The sequence below is a fragment of the Zea mays genome, chromosome 4 (genome assembly GCF_902167145.1).
Source record: "Zea mays cultivar B73 chromosome 4, Zm-B73-REFERENCE-NAM-5.0, whole genome shotgun sequence".
Classification (NCBI taxonomy): Eukaryota; Viridiplantae; Streptophyta; class Magnoliopsida; order Poales; family Poaceae; genus Zea; species Zea mays.
Window position 1 is genome coordinate 113,618,975 of NC_050099.1, and position 22,992 is coordinate 113,641,966.

The 22,992-nt window shown below is 51.6% G+C and overlaps 1 protein-coding gene across 1 annotated transcript in view; it reads right to left on the reverse strand.

The window, feature by feature from the left end:
• The window catches only part of LOC103653593 (cysteine and histidine-rich domain-containing protein RAR1), a 32,797-nt gene extending 11,355 nt beyond the window's left edge, over nt 1-21,442 (reverse strand). Inside the window, exons 1-3 of the mRNA XM_020552137.1 lie at nt 21,320-21,442; nt 20,685-20,687; nt 9,766-9,848 (exon numbers count right to left, since the gene is read on the reverse strand). Of these exons, the coding sequence (XP_020407726.1) occupies nt 9,766-9,848; nt 20,685-20,687; nt 21,320-21,442 (209 nt within the window). The remainder of the gene's footprint in view (nt 1-9,765; nt 9,849-20,684; nt 20,688-21,319) is intronic.
• Nucleotides 21,443-22,992: the final 1,550 nt, after the last annotated feature.

Sequence of the window (22,992 nt, forward strand, 5' to 3'; positions counted from 1 at the left end):
GTTCTTTCGAGATAGGCTTCCGAAAAAGAAGGTGCACCTTGTTGATATGAGTACTTTATTAATTCTATTAAGCCTTGGGCCAGGATATCACCATCCCAAGGGCCAGGATATCACAATCCACCCCCCTTAGAAGACCGACGTCCTCGTCGGTCAACCCCAATCCAGAAACCTCCCCTCTTAGCCACGTCTGTGTCTAGTGTCGTCATATGCCATGCCATGTGACCACTCCAGGCCCACATGCGCCATATACCCGAACCCCCTAGCCCACACACGCCCGTGAAACCTCGAGGGTCGGCTCTGATACCACTTGTAACACCCCGTCCAATCCCTGGATCGGCGATACTTACTCCTGGCAGCTCTCTAGGATCATATATCGTCCCCACAGACCAACACGAGTCTTTTGTGCGCACTGTGTCCTCACTCATGCGCACCCGAGAAAACTTCCCGGTCGGTCACCCATCCCAAATTGCTTCAAGCCAAGCACACTTAACTTGGAGGTTCTTTCGAGATAGGCTTCCGAAAAAGAAGATGCACCTTGTTGATATGAGTACTCTATTAATTCTATTAAGCCTTGGGCCAGGATATCACCATCCCAAGGGCTAGGATATCACAGTGGTCCTCCGTCGTCGTGGCGATCACGGTGTCCGCCCAGAAAGCCCCGGCGACCACTTCCATATCTGTCGTCGCTACCCCCAGAGGCAGTGTGCCCTGCGCCAACATGGCTCTCGAGTGCAGGACCCGTAGGCAGGGTCGTCGAGGGCGAAGGTTGTACCCGCAGCGAGCCCGTATGGGTGGGGGTTCCTGCTCCATGAGAGTGATACGCTGCGCATGAGTGTCCAGTCGATGATTCATGGTGGCGAGTTGCCCTAGAATGCGATCAAGCTTCTCGGAGTCCGTCATCTTCCCAGTCTCGTCGCCGCCTGACATTGATGTTGATGCGGCGGTTGAATCTGATACCAGATTGTTATGAATCCTGCTACGGTGCGCAGGACGGGGAGGCGTACACCACGAAGGGTGGGCTAGTAGGGTGGATTGAGTGGAGCGCAGGGAATAGGGCACACAGTGTGGCGGTTGAGGAACATGATCACCAAGGGGCGTGAGGGTCGCCACCGTGATCAAGGAGCCGCCCACGCAGGTGCAACTTCTTTGATAAAAAAACCCTATTACAATCTGAGGCACCCTTATAGCTCTGGGGCCTATCAACTCAGGAGATTATTAAGAAGATAAGCTCCAGGGAACAACTCAGGAGATTATTAAGGAGATAAGCTCCAGGGAGGATAAGCCTCCTTAAACTTCTCTAACACCTAGCCGCCATCTAACAAATGGGTGACCTAATTACCCTGGCGCCTAGCATATTGCCGGCCCATAAAGGAGTCTATAACAGTCGCTCGTGTATTTAACTCTATTCACTAGCAAACCTATAACCTACACGTGTATCTGGATCTACATGGAGAATACAATAACTATGTTGAGTTGAGCTCAGTCACGTTGATGTTATTAGAGAATTTGTCACATATTTCCACTAGTGTTCTGTCGCTTAACCATCAGTGTTAGAATTAATCGTACAACCATATTGGGCAATTGTAGTTAGGCTAGGCTCATCAAGAATTGTATACACGTCGATATGAATTGTAAAATATTACCTACTAACATATGGTGTTAGTTTTATGCACTGTATATAATCAAACCATAGGGCTCAACGCAGTGCAATCTAATTATGTGGCAATACCCCCTCTAACATGGTATCACGAGTTTAATCTCGCTTCCGCTCCTCCCCGGACCACCGCCTCTCCAGGGCAGTCGACCCTAGAGCCGTCATCTCCTCTCCCCTTGTGTCACGTCACCGCATCAACGCACAAGCATCTCCTCCCGCCTCCCATGGCAGGGACCTCATCCACTAAGGCCTTGTTCGGTTATTCCTATGCCTTATGGATTCGAAGGGATTATGAAGAAGTTTGACTTGCTATGGATTGAAACCCACCCAATCCCCTCAAATCCATATGGATTTTGATAGAACCGAACAAGCCCTAAAAGGGAGCACACGTCCGCTCTAAGGAGGCCATGGCCTTCCGCAGGAAGGTAAACGTCATGCTCGCCACAGCCTGAGGAGGGAGGCTGCCAACACATGCACTCGCGTTCAACCAGCCACCCTTCTCCTCGAGCAGAAGGCCACCGCCCGGCAGGGTTTGGGCTGCTTGCTCTGGTTGAGTCTTCCATTTGCCAATTCATGATGTTGACATACATTTGCACTATATATACATGGGTGAAACCATCTAGGCACCTCGACGACTAATGACCGACTAACTGGCCCTAATTGACAATTAACCTGTCAGATCGGTGGTCTTATGACTAGTCTCGACTAGACGATCTGATAACATTGGTCCAAAGCAACAAAAATCTTGATGTCACATGAAATCCAAAACAACACGACAGAAGTGAAACCAAATAAGTGCAAACAGATATTTCGCCCCTTCCAAACAGGAGAGCCTTACAGAAACTGTCATAGAATATCTTTGTAAATGAGTTCTCTTGTGTTACTATCATGTATTAAAAAAAACTCCAATTACTCCAGGAGTAAATAAAAGAACAAAATGAGTACAAAATACAAAGGAGGAGTTGTTACTCAGTGATAAAGTTAGGTTCGGATACAATGTTTGCTCTAACGTAAAATAGCAAAAATAGAGCATAAATCTAACTTATGAATATCAATGATGTAATAGTAGCTGCATTTTTTTCTAAAACGCGCAGGAGAACTGCGCATTAGATATATTAAGATAGAAGAAACACCAATGGTCTAAAGAAGACCAGAGTACATAGAAACAACAAAAAATAAAATAAAATAAAAATAAACATTCATCTAGAAGACAGCCAAAGCTGCCCCTAAACTAAGGCCAGATGGTGCCCAGATCTTTGGCACCCGCGAGACACCACCTCTGAGCGTCATCTTTGATGTTCTGAATAATCTGGTTGCCACTAGGAGCATCCCCCTCAAACACACATTTATTCCGCTGCTTCCAAAGCCACCATGCCACCAACATCACAAGGGAGTTAATCCCTTTGCGCAGCGCATAAGGGACCTTGGCCTCCAAATTAGCCCACCAATCTTGGAAAACCAAATCAGCCCTTGCGGGGGAGAACTGCCGCAGATTAACCAGGGAGAAAATCCTAAACCACACTTCCCTAGAGAAGACACAAGAAATTAAAAGATGATGCACCGTTTCATCCTCTTGATCACAAAGGGGGCATTGAACAGGATGGTCCAAACCCCTCTTCGCCAAACGATCTGCAGTCCAGCACCTATCTCGAGTCGCGAGCCAAAGAAAGAACTTGCATCTTGGAGGGGCCCAGTTTCTCCAAATAAGCTCAGCAGGCGCAAAACCCACCCTTCCCATCATAAAGCGATCATACGCCGATTTGGACGAGTAAGAGCCTGAGGAGGAAGGTGTCCATATGTGCTGATCTGGAACATCTGATAACAGTTGAACCTCCCGAACAAGATCCCAGATCTGGAAGAATTCGGAGAAAGCCATAGAGGAGAAATTTCCCCTAATGTCAAGAACCCAACTGCTACCATTAATTGCTTCCTGGACTGTTCTTGACCTCACAGCCTTCTTGTTAAAAGCAGCAAACAGCGAAGGAGCCCAATCTGCAATTTTGCCGTGCAGCCAGCGATCAGTCCAAATTTTGGTGTCAGTTCCACTGCCCACTACTGACTGAACCGATGCAGCAAAAAGGGCAGCAGCATTGGGATGAACTTGGACATCCAAGAAAGCCCACGGCCGCTCAGGTTGTGTTTTCTTCAACCATAACCATCTCAAATTGAGGGACCAGCCCATAACTTCAAGATTTAGAACACCTAAACCACCCAAAGTCAATGGTAAACACACCTTCTGCCAACCCACTAAACAGTGCCCACCTTTGATATTTTTGCGGCCTTTCCAGAGGAAACCTCTCCTAATCTTGTCAATGGCTTTGATGACCCATTTGTGGCATTGAAGTGCAATAAGGTGGTAAACTGGAATAGCTGAGAGGACAGATTTGACAAGAGTAGCCCTACCAGCCGGGTGAATAAGAGCAGCTTTCCAACCAGGCAATCGATCTGCAACCTTCTCAACTAGAGGGAGAAGGTCCCTCCTGGAGAGCTTTCTAATAGACAAAGGCAGGCCCAAGTACTTGCAAGGAAAATTCACCAAATTACAAGATAGCGTCTCTTGGATTGCCAAAACCTCGTGGTCATTGCAGCAAATCGGAGTAAACGAGCTCTTTGCTAAATTAGTAACAAGTCCTGAGGCTTCACCGAAAGCCTTCAAAACTTGTTTGATTGTCTCCAAGTCACTCCTCACCGGATGCATAAAAAGAACCACATCATCGGCGTATAAGGAAATTCTCTGTCCAATTCCCCGACGAAGCAGCGGCTGTAACAAACCATAGCTCTCAGCCTTCAAGATTATTGAATTTAGAACGTCCATAACACACACAAAGAGCATAGGAGATAAAGGGTCTCCCTGACGGAGACCCCTTTGATGGTAAATCAACTCTCCCGGTTCACCGTTAACCAAAACTCTAGTAGAAGAAGAGCGTAGCAACTTTGCCAACAAATTACACCACCAAAACCAAGATGTTGTAAGACCTCCAAAAGGAAAGGCCATGAAACTGAATCAAAGGCCTTGGTGATGTCAAGCTTTAGGAGCACTCTCGGTTCCTTTTGCCTGTGCAAAACTCGGGCCATCTGTTGCACAAGAACAAAGTTATCCAAAATGTATCTACCTTTCACGAACGCACTTTGATTAGGTGACACAAGCTGCAATAATTTCCCTGATAACCGATTAGCCAGCAGCTTAGTGATGATCTTGGCGAAACTATAGATCAGACTTATAGGGCGAAAATCTTTTACCTCCTCCACATCAACTTTCTTGGGCAGCAGGGTAATATATGCAGAATTGAGGAGAAAAAGTCTACTATCATCCCCCTGAAACAGTCTATTCACAGCAGCCATAAAATCTACTTTGATAATTTGCCAAGCCATCTTGTAGAATCTACCTGTAAAGCCATCTGGCCCGGGAGCTTTATCTGAAGGCATGGATTTGATGGTGTTCCAAATTTCTTCCTCATCAATAATCCGGTCTAACTCGGTAAGATCAACAGCTGATCGATGAAAGGATTGAAGATCAAGAGTGAAGTTACGCTGTCCCGCAGATCCCAACAAATTGCTGTAAAAATCCCAGACCACCTCAATCTTATCCTTCTGATCAGTGAACACCCTGTCCTCGTTCTTCAAACTGGCAATAAAGTTTTTCTTCTTCCTGTATCTGGCATGGTGCTGGAAATAAGCAGTATTGGCATCCCCCTCTTTGAGCCATCTCAGACCAGAACGCAGCCTTGCCCTGGTTCTCTCAAAGGAAGACAAGCCCAAAATATGATGCTTAAGCTGTCTCCGAAGCCAAATTTCCAGTGAGGACAGCAATCTTGAATCCTGGGCAGATTCCAGTTGATGAATAATCTCCCTTGCAAGAAGAAGTTGTCGCTTGATATTGCCTGTCTTCCTATGACTCCAAGATTGCAGATTTTTGGCAAGCCTCCGCAGCTTGTCTGCGAGCCTCTGTAAAGGGCAAACAGCCATAATCGGCTGCTCCCAGGACTGCTGCACAACCTCCATAAAGCCATCAAGTTTTGGCCAAAAACTTTCGAAATGAAAGCGACGTTTACCCATGAAGGAGTCCCTCAAGCCCAGCAATAAAGGGCAATGATCTAAAATGGAAGAAGCCAAAGCTTGCAGAATGCAATCTAGGAACAGCTGGTCCCAATCAGTAGTCACAAAAACACGATCTAATCTGACAAGGGTTGGCGCTTCCCGCTCATTAGACCAAGTAAATTGTCTACCCAAAAGATCAATTTCCACCAACTCAAGCTCATTAAGAAGACGACGAAAACGGCCCATCATTGCCCTGTCAACATTTTGATTATTTTTGTCTTCCACTTTATAAATGAGGTTGAAATCCCCTCCAACAGCCCACGGTCCAACACACGTAAGGCGAATGCTACGAAGTTCTTGCAGAAATTGCACCTTCAGGACGTCCGATTGTGGGCCATAAACTCCAGTGAACCACCAAGGGGGGCCCTCACTCTGCTGGAACTGAACAGAAACAGAAAAAACATCCACCCTTGATGCAATAGCCTTGCACACATTGCCCTTCCAAGCCACCAGGATGCCACCCCGAGAACCATCTGCTGGGAGGAACACGAATTCATCAAAATCAGCCCCAAGGGTCGACATGACTGTCCACATAGAAATATTTTCCTTTTTTGTTTCTTGCAAACAAACCACTTCCGGCTTCACAGAATCAATCAAACTACGAACGGAATCCCACCGAGACTTATTATTGAGTCCCCTTACATTCCAAATCAACAATTTTGAGATATCCATTGAAACAAAAGACAGGAGTACGACTAAGGAAAAAACTCTTCCCAACCCAAGAAAAGGGGGAACTACACAATAATGGGACTCTGTCCCAACAATGAATCTGCAGCATCGGCATTCTCCGGAATTGCCCAACCGAACAATGCAGCTAAGGCAGCGACATGGTCCTGAGATAGAGGCTTAGAAAACAGCCGCCCATATTCATCAAGAGCTTCTTGTGCCAATCCCTCCTGGTCAGCCAATATCCCCAAAGTTCTAGCAATATCCACTCTGATTTTTCTGACAGCTGTGGAAGGCGCCCCCCTACCATCCTTCTTCAGTCTATTACTTCTTCTAGGTATAAAGTCTTTTGGCGTCTGCTTACGTCGCCGCTTTTGGGTAGCTGGTCTGGCCAAGATGCAGTCAACTGGCTTAGTGATGGTGGCCAAAAAATCCTGCACCAGCGAATGGTCAACATCCGATGTCGTGGTATCCAAAACCGATGCCGAAATACAGTCAGCGGAGCAATCATCCCCCGCTTGTCCCTCTAGTAGCTCTTGCCTTCCCGTCGGAGAACTAAGCTCGAGATCATCCACCCGGTCTGCTGTCCCAGAAACAGAGTCCGCCCCAACATCTGCGAGAATGGGGCGTCTTCTAGAATAGACAAGCAGAGCCCGCGGGGAAACAGTCCCAGCAACCGACAACGCCCCCCCTCTGACAGAAATGGGATCCAACATCCCATGAGAGCGCCCTAGAGCCGAAACACCCAAGGAAGGGGCCTCGAGGCCCGCACGGTGATCGCAGTTCAGAGTTTCTGCCGCAGTAGCTCCATCAATTGGTGACGTTGCAGCCATGTACACCGGAGCCGAGACACCCAAGGAAGGGGTCTCGAGGCCCGCACGATGATCATAGACTAGATGTTCTCCCTCCTTGTCTGCTCTTGCCATTAATGGAACCAGTGGCACCGGAGCCAAGGCAGTCACAAAAGACGCCTCGAGGCCCGCACGGCTAACCAAGTTCGAAATGCCTTCATCAATATCACCCAAGTCTGTAGCCAAAGGCACCAGAGCCGAAGCACCCAAAGGAAATGTCTCGATGCCCGAGCAGCGCTTGTTGCTAGCACTGGAACGCCGCCCTTCAAGATTACTTTGACCATCATTAATTTGTGGGCCTAACCTCTCCATGACTGAACGTCGAGGTCGGCTACTCTGCCCTCTGCCATTTCCCGGAGGAGAACGTGATCTGGGACTCCGGCGAGCCCTATCTCTGGCGCCCGAATCGCCCAGTGATGGAGGGGGCCCATGCTCAGCAGATGACGAAGGGAAGGACCAATGAATTCTGACTTGATAAATTAGAGTTCTGAACCCTTGACCAGCATTCTCTGGCGACTGCAGGGGTTCTGTAATCCATAACTCCCTTGAATCCGGAATCAATGCGGGATCAACACACCATGCAGAACATCGAAAAGAGGTGAGGTCATCCAGGTCCGACTGAACGCAGAACACCGAAGCAAAGGTTTTGAGCAGTCGTTCCACCGTGGCAGCCTCCCAAGCATGCACAGGAATGCCATCCAAATGAAAATTCACCAAGAAAGGAAGGATCCCTCCTGAGGAATTTGCGAACCTTGACCATTGTTGGCAGAGCACCGAAAAGGACGGCGCTTTCAATAATGATTTTTTCTCCTCCAAGAGCTGGATCAGCCTCACAGAAGGAAGGAACAGCAGAAAACTGGACACAGATAGTCGAAGAAGACTAAGCGATCCTTCCTCAACCTCTAACCAAGGCGCGAGCAGGGCTGCCACCTCCTCCCCTGGAACAGAAGAACGCTCGCTGATCACCGAGATCACCACCGCCTTCTTTAGGTCTTCCTCAGCAGATGACATAGCATGGCTCCAACCCAGGATACAAGGAGAAACCGAATGAACAGCAGCACCCGGAGAGGGCGAAACCTGGGTAGTGCGCTCCAAACGATGGGGAACCAGGTGACCCTCCTCCAAAGGAGGGGCAAGTCTCTTACGAGAATGACGACGACGAGTCCGGCCCCTCGGAGAGCCAGAGGCACCATTGACAGAAGGTTGCGAATGGTGTTGATCATCTTCCCCCAAAGCTGGCAGAAATTTTCTTCACATCCTCTTAGGAGCAAGAGTCAGCCGCTGCCTCTCCGCGTCCGAGCGATCCATGGGAGGGGAAATCCTTCCCCAGACCGAGTTGGGGCGCCTCGGGCCCTTTGTGCCACCAAGCCGCGACCAAACGGAGGATCCGGCCGCCTCTGAGCCGCCAAGCCTCGCCCAGACAGGGTGCACAGCGGTGGTGGTATGAACTCGTGCCTTAGGCTCCGGAGAGGTGGCAGGGCTCCCGGGACAGGACGCAGCCTTATGGCCCAGCGCAAGGCAACTGAAACACCTTGTTTCCAAGCGGCATTGGCGGGCCAGGTGTCGAGGTGAAAGGCAGTTGAAGCAAACGCCATTGAAGACAGAGGGGGAGGGCCCATGACGACGGACCCGAAGCGCCCTAAGACGCAGCCTCTTCGCCCTCCTCGACTCCACCAACTCCCACCCCTCGACATCCGCCCCCCCAGGGAGTCGAGGCGTCGTACGGAAGGTGGAACGCCGAACATGGGGAGACGGACGGGACTCCGGCTGAAGACGAACCGCAGCGGTGGCCGGAGGTCTGGAAGAAAGCACGACGTCGCAAAGGGGAGCCCAGAGGATGGCACGCTGCCCGGGCTATCTCCTCCCCATCGCTCGAACTTAGTCCTCCCGCCTGACTTCAATGGAGCAGCACCCCGGAAAAGAGGAGAAGACGAAGGTCGTCGTGGGGGGAACACGGCCGCAACGGAGGTTTGAGTGGTGGTCGCCGCCCCAGGCGAAGGGAACGGCGAGGAAGTGGTCGCCGGCCTCGGAGTGGGCACCGGCGCAGAGGAGTCGCTCTCTCTCATCTCCCCCTCTGGTCAGTCCCGTAGCTGCATTTTCACAAAGCACAAATTTTGCTTTTTTGGATAATGTCCCTACAGACCAAAGTATCTTTTTTAAGCAAAGCTAACTTATTGGTGGAACCTAACTTTGATAATTACTGCATCATTTGGATAGTGGACAACCTGCAGCAGCAGGAACACCAATTTAGCTGATTCTCGAGTGAAGTAGCAAGCAAGTGATTTGATCACCCAAGGATTTCCCACACACGATGCTAGATCTTGTTTCTGCCATTATCAGTTTTTGTTGGCACTACCACTTATTGGTTTCGTTTGCATCAATTCTCAACTGGACAACCATACTTACAATGTCATATTACATCATACACACTAATATTGAAGTCAAAATATTGTCAATGGATCATTGCATACAAAGGGAGGAAGAGAGGGTCCTTACCCAGGTATCTGCAAAAATAAACTGAAATCATGGCTTCTTTGCTTGCAACAGCTCCATTCTTTCATGCCGTCATGAAACATAGGCTGAAAAAACATATATCTTATGGACGCTGATGATGATTTCCTAAACAAAAATGCCTCTTAACAAAGGGAAAAACTTACTGCCCGCAAGAGAATAAAAACAATTAGGAGAGCAGTTAGAACTTCGAACAGTAGTGGTGAAACAAATGTGGAGAAAGCAACTATACTTTGAAACACACTTGATGAAACATTAAAGAGGTTTCGAATTCATCATGTAAGATAAGCATGAATGTGTGCATAATGTAGTGTCTTCTTATTTGTATGAGGTTCTACTATGTGGAAAATCCTATATGTGCCAGTAATACTCCATAGACACATTCAGTGGCAGTATCCAGTATTTACAATCACCTCGAATATAGTGTTTGTGGTTGTCTGATTGGTCAATTTAATCCGAATAAAGAAAGACAATAGTTCCTTGTGGAACAGGTAGCCATTCTTTTCCCAGCCTTGAAGTCATTTACTTTTAAGTACAGTTATTATTAACTTCACCCTTCTTTACAAATTATAAGTCATTCCTACGTTTGATCTCATTCGGCTCGGTCCATGAGCCGAGTCCACACACCTCCCACGCCTTGATTGGGCAGGTAACAACTTCTGGTTGCGGACCCCTCTCACCGTGTATAAAAACAAGGGAATAGGATCAGCACGCGAACCCACGTTCTTCATGCCTCCTCTCCAAAACACACACGTAAGCTCCAACCTATCTAAGCGGCTAGTGAAGGAAGATCGCCACCATCATCCTCATCACCATCGACATCGACAGTCATACTCCGACCGGTGACCAGCCTAATGGCCTCCTTCCAAAATTCAAAAGGTATACTATCTCTATTCTATCGTAGTGGCTAGGGTTTGCGAGCTGCTATAACAATAATAGAGTCTTTTAGTCCCAAGCAAGTTGGGGTATGCTAGAGTTAAAACCCAACAGAACCAACCATTGATAGTAGTTTTCCGTGCACTCCTATTCAAGGCTAAATCTTTGGCGTTAGACAGCCTATTTCCTGCCATGTTTAGGAGGTTTCCTTCCCTATTAGGTGTTGGTTGATTGCCCCTAGTTAGGCGATACCATTCCCTATCAGGCGTTGGCTAATTGCCCCTGATTAGGTGCTAATTGGCGATTCTTTCCTATATGGTTGGTTTCCTATTTAATGTGAGATCTCCTTGATTGACTCCCTGGTCATTGTTTCTATAAATCAGGTGGAGCACAATCTGGTAGAGGTCTATATATTGTAATCCTGCTACTCAGTGCAATACAACACACAATATTCCACGCTATCATGGTATCACAAGACAGTCACAATCATGTGAGCTATCGCTTCCGCTAAACTCTTCCCTGCCTACACTGCCTGTGCTGCGCCACCATGGCCTCTCAAGAACCTCCACCCGTCGCTGACGCCGACGCTGTGCAGGAGACAGCTCGCCAGGCCCTGGTCGCCGCCGCCCAAGATCGGGTCCGCACCGCTCAGGACGCCCTCGCCAGGGAATGCCAGGCCGCCTCCGACCCTGAGCGTGTTGCGGCCGTCGCCCACAACGTCACCTTCCCACCACCCCACGGCGGCGTTCCAAACAACGACGCCGATGTTGTTGAAGGCCCCAATTACGAGGTTGTCCTCATCGTCAACCTTCACGCGCGAGTATCCAGAACATACGTGCCCTTGTGCCCATGGTTTTGGATCCCCTTTCTCCCCACTACAATCATTGGTGTGATCTCGTTCTACTCGCCCTCGAGCGGTAAGCCCAAACCGACCATGTCCTCTCCGACGCCTGCCCCGCCATGCCATCCTGGCGGCGCATGAATGTCGTCGTGTTGTCCTGGGTGTTGGGCACATTCTCCCCCGAGCTGATGGAGTCTGCTCGCACCTCTGGTGGCACTGTGTGTCGTGCCTGGCTAGCCATCGAGGAGCAATTCCTCGGCAATTGCGAAGCTCGTGCACTTCGCCTCGACGCCGAGCTTCGTGTTTTCATATAGGGCGATCTCTCCGTCGGCGACTATTGTCGCAAGATGAAGGGGATGGTCGAGGCCCTTGGTGATCTTGGTGAGGTCATCCACGACCGTACCCTCGTCCTGGACATGTTGTGTGGCCTGAATGAGAAGTTCGCCCACATGAAGGTCCACTTCAAGCGCTCAAAGTCGTTCCCCTCCTTCGCCAATGTCCGCAATGATCTCATCCTCGAGGAGATCGACTCTAACACGCCACCTCCGCCTCCGGCCACCGCTCTTGTCGCCAGTACCACTGCTTTCTCCATCGCCCCTCCCCCTGGAGGTGTCACGGCGCCCGCTGGTGGTACCGGCCGACCGACTAGCAACACCCATGGCGGGGGCTCATCTGCTAGTGGTCGTTGACGACGTCGCCCCAACAACAGCGGAGGAGGCAAGGCTCAGTCGCCCTGGCCTTCGTTGTACAATCCATGGACCGGGCAAACCACGATGTGGCCCGACCCCACTGGACAACAGCGCGGCGGACGCCCGCCTGCACACCAGGGCGCCCCAGCAGGCGCTCATCGTTGCACCATAGCAGGCGCCCCAGCAGGCGCCCCAGCAGGCACTCTTCGCTACTCCGACCCAGTACACCCCTCTGGCGTGTCACTTTACCCAGCCCGTCGGCCGTCGGGCCGGTTCAGCTTCAACTCGGGACTCTACAGCAGCTCCTGCGGTTCCTGCCTCCTAACTGCGCCATGGACTCCGTGGACTGGATCCTGGGATCAGAAGTCCCTCGCCAGCAACTTCAGCACCATGACCCTCAGTCCTCCTAGCGCCATGGACTGGGTCATGGATTCCGGTGCTTCCAGACACATGACTCCCGACAGTGGTAACAACTCTTTATTCGCCTCCGCGCTCCACTACCATCATGGTTGGAAACGGATCTACTTTACCTGTCACAACTTCTGGCCACTCCATCATACCTGGTCCCTTTTATCTTAGTAACTTACTTGTTGCCCCCGATATTGTTCAAAACCTCATTTCAGTTCGCCAGTTTACTTCTGATAACAATTGTTCTATCGAATTTGACCCTCTTGGCCTTTCTGTGAAGGATCTTTATTCCAGGAGCATGATCGCTAGGTACAATAGCTCCGGGCCCCTCTAAACCCTTAGTGCTCCAACTTGTTCCCTGATGTCTCGTGCCCTTGTTGCCACTGTCTCCACTACTTCTGCCATCGATTGTAATAAAATTACTAGTGATTCCATATGTCATGCTTGTCAAGTTAGGCGACACACTCGCCTACCTTTTGCAAACTCTACTTCGTGAGCTCTCGAGAATTTTGATTTAATCCATTGTGATCTGTGGACTTCTCCCATTTATAGTGTGTCCGGTTACAAATATTATCTTCCTGGTCTTGATGACTGCTCGCATTTTCTTTGGACATTTCCTCTTCGCCTTAAATCTGAAACATTCACTACCTTGGCTATTTTTTTCTCTTATGTGAAGACACAGTTCGACTGCACCATCCGAAGCATTCAATGTGACAACGGTCATGAGTTCGACAACTCTTCCACTCGCACCTTCTTTCTCACTCCTGGTGTTTTGTCCGGATGTCATGCCCCTACACGTCCTCCCAAAACGGCAAAGCCGAGCATATGATTCGTTCCATTAACAACATCATTTGTTCCCTTTTATTTCAGGCCTCCCTCGCCCCATCCTATTGGGTCGAAGGTCTTCACACCGCTACATACCTCCTTAATCGGCTACCCACCAAAACCCTTAATTATGGCACCCCCTATTTCGCCCTCTTCGGCTCTCACCCTACCTATGACCACCTCCGTGTTTTCGGTTGTGCATGTTACACCAACATGTCCACCACCGCTCCTCACAAGCTTACCCCCCACTCTAGCCATTGCGTCTTTCTTGGCTAATCCAGCAATCACAAAGGCTATCGTTGTTTGGACCTTTCCACCAACAGAATTCTCACCTCGTGCCATGTGGTTTTTGATGAGGCATTGTTTCCTCATGCCAGCTCTCGAGCCTCAATCACTAACCTTGATTTTTTGTCTGAGCTTGAGGAGTTGATCTTGCCAATCGTGACCCCCCTGCAGGTACTCGCCTCGCCAGCGACCTCGCCCGCCGCGGTTGCTGCCCCAGTGCGCCTGCCGCTGAACAGGGCCCCGTGTTGTTGCCCCTACCATCAGTCACATCAATCGCAGTTGCATCACGTCCGGCTCTCGCTCGGCACTAGACATTCGTGTCTTAGCCCGCGCCACGCGTGGCCTCACCGCCTGCGCCAGCTGCAGCCGCAGCCCTAGCGGCCCTGGCGGCTGCACCTTTGAAGGTGTATCATCGACGACCACGCGCGGTCTTGGAGACGCCTGTGGTTCCTATGACCACTGGACTACCCAATGGTGTTGTTCCCATCACACCAATGGTCAACCAGCACGGGATGACCACTCGTGGCAAGGCTGGTTTTCGGGTGTCTGCTGCGTTCAATGCCACGACTCCCTCGCCCGTCCCGAAGACCTATCGCATCGCCCTTGCCGATCCCAATTGGTGCCACGCGATGCAAGAAGAGTACGACGCTCTGCTCTCCAACAACACCCGGGATCTCGTTCCCTAGCCCCCTAGCAGCAACATCGTCACCGGCAAGTGGATTTTCTGTCATAAATTCAATGTTGATTGTTCTCTCGACACATACAAGGCTCGTTGGGTCCTCTGTGGTTTTACTCAGCGTCCCGACGTGGATTATGATGAGACCTTTAGCCCAGTGGTCAAGCCGGCCACAGTCCGCACTATTTTGTCCTTGGCACCCTCTTAGCACTAGCCAGTTCATCAACTTGATGTCAAGAATGCATTCTTACATGGCGCTCTCACTGACACGGTCTACTTCTCTCAACCCACAGGTTTTGTTGAACCCACTCAGCCTCATGTCGTCTGTCGGCTCAATAAGTCTCTTTATGGTCTGAAGCAGGCGCCTCGTGCTTGGTATAGCTGCTTTGCTACTCACTCAGTCTGGGGTTTGTCGAAGCCAAGTCGAATACTTCGATGTTTATATATCATCATGGGACTGACATGGCTTGTTGCTTTATGTGGATGACATTGTTCTCACTGCTTCCAGCCAGGACCTTCCGCATCACATTATCACTGCTTTTCAGAAGGCATTCTCCATGAAGGATCTAGGTACTCTCCATCAATTCTTAGGTGTGGCTATTCAGCAACATTTAGAGGGCCTCTTTCACAGCAGCAGTATGCTCTCAATATTCTTGAGCATGCTAGTTTGTCTGATTGCAAGTCGTGCAGTACTCCTGTCGACACTCATGCTAAGGTCTCTGCCATGACCGGTACCACTGTCAGCGACCCCACTCAATGTTGGTGATCTACAATACTTGACTTTCACCCGGCCTGACATCTCCTGTGTTGTTCACCAAGTGTCTTCATATGCGTGATCCTCGAGATGTTCACCTCTCCATGCGTATCATGCGCTAACTTCATGGGGCGCTTAGTCATGGTCTCCTTCGTCCATCCACGACCTCTTCGTGGGGCGCTTAGTCATGGTCTCCTTCGTCCATCCATGACCTCTGCTCTGCTCGTCTACACAGATGTTGATTGGGTCGGATGCTCGGATACTCGTAGGTCTGCTTTAGGGTACATTGTTTTCCTTGGAGACAATCTCGTCTCATGGTCCTCCAAGTGGCAGCCTATGGTGTCTCGCTCCAGTGCAGAGGCCGAATATAGGGCAGTTGCTAACGTTGTCGTCAAAGCTTCATGGCTACGTCAGTTACTACAGGAGCTTCACGGTCCCTTGACCAAGAGTTCCTTAATTTATTGTGACAATGCAGTGTTGTCTACTTGTCCACTAACCCAGTTCAGCATCAGCGCACAAAGCATATCGAGATTGATCTCCACTTCGTTCGCGAGCGTGTTGCCATTGGTGATGTTCGTGTTCTTCATGTCCCAACGACGTCTCAGTTTGCAGACATCTTCACCAAGGAGCTGCCCACTTCTCTCTTCTCCGAGTTCCGCTCCAGTCTTAACGTCTGCGCCATCGACGTTTCGACTGCGGGAGGGTGTTAGACAGCCTATTTTCCTTCCATGTTTAGGAGGTTTTCTTCCCTATTAGGTGTTGGCTAATTGCCCCTAATTATGTGATATCCTTCCCTATCAGGCGTTCGCTGATTGCCCCTGATTAGGTGCTAACGGGTGATTCTTTCCTATATTGTTGTTTCCTATTTAGTGTGACATCTCCCAGATTGACTCCTTGATCATTGTTTCTATAAATCAGGTGGAGCACAATCTGGTAGAGGTCTATATATTGTAATCCTACTATTCGGTGCAATACAACACACAATACCACGCTATCATTTGGGTATGCTCCATCCTTTCAAGTCTCCTTGTTAGAGTACTCATCTAGGGTTTTGGGGTTAGCCCCTTGTAATTACCGTCGCACCCTTGTGTAATGGGCCAGGTCCAACTTCGTACCAGAGCCAGTCTTCTCTCCCCTCCTCCCACCCCTCAGCTGCCACCTCTGCTTCCTAGGCGACCTCCAACCACCGCTCACCCACCTGCCTTGGCTGCCGACCACCCCACCGCTGGCCAACCCCCTTCCCCGTCGGAAGCTCACTTCCCTGCCTGGGAGAAATCCTCACGCGGCCCCGCGCCTTGGTCTGCGCTGCTCGGACCCGTGCACGTGGTTCCTTGCGTTCGCGCGCCTGGCACCGCTAGGACACCCCGGGGTCCTCCCAAGGCTTGCCCCTTCCGTCAACATGCTCCTCTTCTCCGTCGTCGGGCTTCTCCAGCGTCGGGACGCTGCTCGCGGCCACCTCTGCCCGAACCCTCGTCGGGCCGCCCCATCTCCACCGGTTGCTTCCTACCAGGCCGCCGCCCCCTGGTCGCACAGCGCTGCCGTACTAGCCAGCCCGCCCTGCGTCGTCTCCTCGTTGTCGGTCTGCACCTCTGCCCGCGCCTCGACGTGCTCCCGGGGCTGCGCCTCCTCGCATGGACGTCCGTTTCGCGCGCTGTCGCATGCCCGTGCGACCTCTGCCCCGCCGTCGACTACCTGCTCGTCGCGGTCCAGCCCCCCTATGTCGCTCCCTCCCTGGCGGCCCCCATCTCCTACTCCTTCGACGCCGTCCCGTTTGGCCCGTCGCCGCCCGTATCGATCATTTGCTCGGCAGCCACCCTCCCCAGTAGCGCGACCGCACCCACTGGCGTTCTTGGCCCTGCTCCTATGGCCGCAGCCCCCTCAGTTCCCATGCCTTCCACTGCTCACGCGACTCCCGACTTCTCTGGCCCCGCCTTTGCACTGGCTACCGACACCCCCTCCTTCCTAACTCCGCCTAGTTCCGCTGAGATCGTTGTGTGCGTCCTCCTTCATGACGGCCAGCTTGTCCATGGCACTTTCGTGGCCTTCGATCAGACCATGAACCCTGTTCCCCGTGACTGTGTTGAGATCCACCATCAGGCGAACCGTCACATGCCTGGACTGCTTGTCTTCCCCACTGTTGCAGTTGCCTCCCTAATGATGGAGGCCTACAACCCCAGCTCCCATCCCGGTGTCCTTCTAGGGGCACCTCAGCACTCTCCACGCAACCCGCGCCTTCGCCACCCCCTCCCTCTCCCACAAATTGGGTGGTCGACTTCGGAGCCTCTTCCCACACCACTCCTACCACTACCTCGTTATCCCATCACCATCCTCCACACCCCTCGCATACTCCCTCTATCGTGGTGGGGATCGGTTCTATCGTCCCGGTCACCTCAGTAGGTGCATCGGTTCTTCTAGGACCATTCTACCTTAACGACGTCCTTGTTGCTCTCGATCTGACACATCCTCTTCTCTCGGTTCGTCGCTTCACTAATGACAACCACTGTTCTATGGAATTCGATCCCTGGGGGCTCACCATACGCCACCTTCCCACGTGTGTCGTGCTCGCTCGTTGTGATAGCTCCGGCCCCCTCTACTCTATTCACTTGCCCCCCACTTCCCCCACCAGCGTAGCCTCCCCCCATGCTCTTGCTACTACCACCACCCGTCGTTTGGCATCGTCATCTCGAGCACCCTAGACCTGACGCGATGTCCCAGCTTTCTAGTCGCTCAGATATCTCCTATACCCGGGGTTCCTCTGAGCGCCTCTGTCATGCTTATCAGCTCGGCCGTCACTCTCGTCTTCCTTTTTCCACTTCCACATCCAGGGTACTCAGGCCTTTGATCTTGTCCATTGTGACCTCTGGACTTCTCATGTCCTCAGCCTCTCTGGTTACAAATACTATCTGGTCATTGTGGGCAACTTACATTTGGTCGCGAGTTTGTGGAGACCCAGGCTGAAGTCCGACACGTTCACCACCCTCACCCACTTCTTCGCCTGGGTGGGGTCTTCACCTAGTTCCGTCGCCCGGTCCGTGCCCTCCAGTGTGATAATGGTCGCGAGTTCGACAACAACGCCTCTCGCTCCTTCTTCCTCACCCACAACGTTCAGTTGCCTCTCTCGTGCCCCTACACCTCTCCCCAAAACGGCCGGGCCGAATGCATCATTTGCACCACCACAAACATGATTCGTTGCCTCCTTTTTTAGGTGTCTCTTCCTGCCAACTACTGGGCAAAGGCCCTGAACACCGCCACACATCTCAACCGCCTCCCCTCGAAGGCGGTGAGCCACCCCACTCCCCACTTCACCCTGTATGGCACAGCCCCCTCTTACGACCACCTCTGTGTGTTCGGTTGTGCCTGCTATCCCAACACTTCCGCCACCACTCCCCATAAGCTATCTCCTTGCTTCACTCGTTGTCTCTTCATTGGATACTCCCCTGACCACAAGGGGTATTGTTGTCTTGACATCGTCTCCCATCGCATCATCTCTCGTCACGTTATTTTCGACGAAGATGCGTTTCCCCTTGCTAGCTCCTCCCCACCCACCGATCTCGACTCCCTCCTTGAGTCCGATCCGGTTCCCGCTCCACCCCAGGTGCCCCGCCTTGCGTCGTTGCCCGTGCCACGCGCGGCCTCGACGCCTCCGCTCGTGCCTCTACCCACGCCTCGTGCGGCCCCGTCGACCCCGCCTGCGCCACGTGTGGCCCCATCAACCACGCATGCGCCATGCGCGGCCACGTCACCCCTCTCGCGCCATGCGCGACCCCGTCAACGAGCTCGACCCGCTTCGCCGACCCCGCCCTCGTCTACCATCGCCGCGGGCAGGTCACACCCTCGGCTCCCGTTGTCCTGGCCCCGTCGACGAGCGCGGCTCGCTTCGCCAACCCTACTCTCGTCTACCACAACCGCGAGCGGGCCCCGCCCTCGGCTCCCGACGCCCTATCGACACGTACTGAGTCTCCTATGTACCACCCGGTCGCCATCCACCACGACCCCGAGCACGTCCACCCGATGTTGACTCGCTGCGCAACCGGCGTTCTCCACCCCGTCAATCGGCTGATCCTGGCGGCTGACACAGCTGCCCACTCCTTCGGATGCCTCCCCGGTCACCTCTGTTTGCACCGCCCTCGCCGACCCCCACCGGCATCGCACTATGGAGGAGTATACGGCCCTACTGGCCAACCACACCTGAGACCTGGTGCCGCGTCCACCAGGCACCAACGTGGTCATCGGCCAGTGGCTCTTTCGCCACAAGCTGACCTCGGACGGCTCCATAGACCGCTTCAAGGCCCGTTGGGTCCTTCGAGGCTTCACCCAGCGCCCCGGATTGGACTACAACAAAACCTTCAGCCCTGTCGTCAAGTTCGCCACCGTTCGAGTCGTCCTCTCCCTCACCCTCTCCCAGGTAGGGATGGCAACGGGGATTTCCCCGTCGGGGAATGGCTCCCCATCCCCGTCCCCGCGAACGCTCACGAGGGAGCTTTTTCTCCCATCCTCGTCCCCGTCGGGGAATTTATTCTCGTGGGGAAGCCCACGGGGAATCTATCCCCGCTAGAAGTATAATATTTAAAGATAAATTTAAATTGATTGTATCAAATTAATACAAATTTAACAAACAAGATTGAAAATTACAAGAGACATCTACTTTAGAGTTTAGTTTGCTATTTTATAATATGTCATGCACTGAGTTTTTACTATAATTTTAACAAGTAAATTGACTAACTTGAATAAAAAGTTTCGTGAGACGGGTACATGGGGAACGGGGACGGGGGATGGTTCTCCATCCCTGTCCCAGCGAACCCGACAGGGATTAAATTCTCCCCATTTAGATCCCCGTGGGGACTAAATTAGTCCTATACTCGTCCCCTAATAGAGGAATTTCCCACGGAGAATCGAGGATCGGGTCTCCATTGCCATCTCTACTCCAAGAACTGGACAATCCATCAGCTCAATGTCAAGAATGTCTTCCTCCACGGCATTCTGACGGAGACTGTCTACTGCAGCCAGCCCATCGGCTTCGTCGACGCCACTCCTCCGAATCTAGTCTACCGGCTGAACCGCTCCCTGTACGGCCTCAAGCAGGCGCCGCGGGCATGGTACAGTCGCTTCGCCTCCTACTTGGCCTCCATCGGCTTCGTCGAGGTCAAGTCGGGCACGTCCCTGTTCATCTACCGACGTGGCAACGACATTGTGCTCACAGCATCCACCGCCGACCTTCTACAGCGCACGATCGTCGCCCTTCAGCGGGAGTTCACGATGAAGGACCTAGGGTCTCTTCACCATTTCCAAGGCATCACTGCCGAGCGCCAGCCTCAGGGTCTCTTCCTCCACCAACGCCAGTATGCCCTCGACATCCTGTAGCGAGCTGGCATGCCCGATTGCAAGCCCTGCTCCACGCCTGCCGACACTCAGGCGAAGCTCTTTGAGGACGACGAGCCCCCAGTCGCAGACGCAACGTTCTACCGGAGCCTGACCAGCGTGTTCTAGTACCTGACCTTCTCCAGGCCCGACATCGCCTACACCATCCAGCAAGTGTGCCTGCATATGCACACCCTGGAGGAGCCTCATCTCACTGCTCTCAAGCGGATCATGCGCTACCTCTATGGCTCCCTCGACTACGGCCTTCTACTCCGACCCTCCCCGACGTCGAAGCTCGTGGTCTACACCGACACTGACTGGGCTGGCTATCCCGACACCAACGTCGTCTCCTAGGCCGCCAAGTGTCAACCTGTGGGGAGGGAAGAAACTTCATTACCCTTTTTTGTTATACTGATGAATTGTAATTTGACCCATGACCCATCTAGCATGGGACAAAAATATTCCCGGGCACATATAGCGCAAGCTCTCCTCAACAAAGAAGAAACGAGCGAGTAACTTATAAGCACGGGACCTCAAACTGAAGGTTCCCAATGTTATGTTTCGAATTAGCAACAACTGAGTTGAATCTAACTGCTAAATGTGTGCTTGCTTTACTGCAGGCTCTGGCCACACGGATAAACCCTATCACAAAGATTGAGAAATCCAGCGTAGTGGTAGGGGCCGGCGCACGTACTCGGGGCAAGCGAGCATATGCCAACCCTCGTCTATTGGGGATTTGAAGCAGTGATGTGACTCATATGTATCTTGTCGGGTACCAGGGTTTTGGGAGAAGAGGGGAGGTCAGATGAGGCGGAGGAGGAGCTTACGGAGGGGTGGTATTGGTAGGAGCCCTCGGGGTTGTCGTCGTCGCTGAATACGGCGTCGCAGCCGATCCGTTGGCACCGCACCGGTGCGGCTGTGCCGCTCTTCGCCGCCTCCGTCCTCGACATCGCCGGTGCCCTCTCTCTAAGTCCCCCGCCCGCTCTGGAAAGAAGTCGAAAGATCCTGCTAGCTCTAGAGCCCACGGAAGGAATAGAAAACCGGCAGGCGCGCAGGGTCGTCCGCCCAGAAACGGATCCAAACAAATACGTGTTCAAAGTATGTTCACTAGCACTGGGCATAAAACCCGAGCTCGAAGCCCTGTACCCGAAATACCCGAACCCGTACCCGTATAGCCCAAAACCCGTTACCCGAATAGCTCCAGCGGGTAACGAAACTAAATACCCGAATTAAGTTCGGGCCTAATCGGGTATTAACCTACGGTACCCGAACTACCCATATTACCCGAAGTACCCATATTACCAGGCGTCACCGTGTCAGGTGGCCAGCGCCCAGCGCTACAGCCATTAGGCGGCCAGCGCCCTCGGCCAGCGGCAGTGCCCACCGCCCAGCTTGACAGCGTCAGGCGGCCAGCGCCCTCAGGTACCTTGCTGCTTTTGGCCTTTTGCTGTTGAACTATGGAGACATGGAGTGGTGCTGTCTGTAGAGCTGTGCCTGTGCGGCTGCCTGCTGGATAATGTGTGTCGCCCATGCAGTGCTGTGCTGTGCGGTTTGTGCCTGTGCAGTGCTATGCTTCATGCTGGAATGTGTGTCGCCTACCTATGCAGTGCTGCCTGATGGAGAGTGGTCGAGTGCTGTGCTAGTGTGCTGTGCGGTTGTGCCTCTTGCTCTCTATTATGTGTGAGAGCGAGACTAATACTATGAGTTAATCTATGATAGTGTGCTCTATGCTATATGACTATGTGTGACATCTCAACTGGAATATTGTTTCACTGTTTCAATTTTTAAATATTGTTGCTAGACACTACATGTTGGAATATATCGGGTAGTTTGTTATTACCCGAACCCGTACCCGAAAGTACGGGTACCTAAAATTACGGGTACCCGATATTACGGGTACGAGTTTGGGCTTCGATGTTTAAAACCCGAAATATTAAAAACCCGAAAAACCCGACCCGAAATACCGGGTAAACCCGAACGCCCAGCTCTAATGTTCACTATTCGGATTTGTATGTACAAAAATTTATATTTTTCCTCACATTCGTATATATACTAGCAAGATGCAGATGCCCGTATATTGCTACAGTTTTAGCACTAATTGTATGGTAGATTTTGTTTTAATCTTTGTATCTACTATATTAAAGCAACAGTTTTCTCATGTTTTATGGTTCCACCGTCGTTAAGCTACCACACGTTTTAATAATAAAAAATGCTAAAATTATGCACAAATGCAGATTCAAAACATGGTGTTGGCTTTAAACTCGACATTCACACCCCTCTAACCAACAATGTTTTATATATTCTATACTAGTCCATTACCCATACGTTGCGACGGCTCACAATAATATCCACATAAACTATACACCAAAAAGATTTCAAGGTTTTTTATTGATTGTCTCGGCTCTTCGCATAATATTTTTTATAAACGCACGGGTATCATAGCAGCAAATCAGAGACTCCATTCCTCGTCTCCCCCACTTCCAAGGTTTCGTAGAGCAGG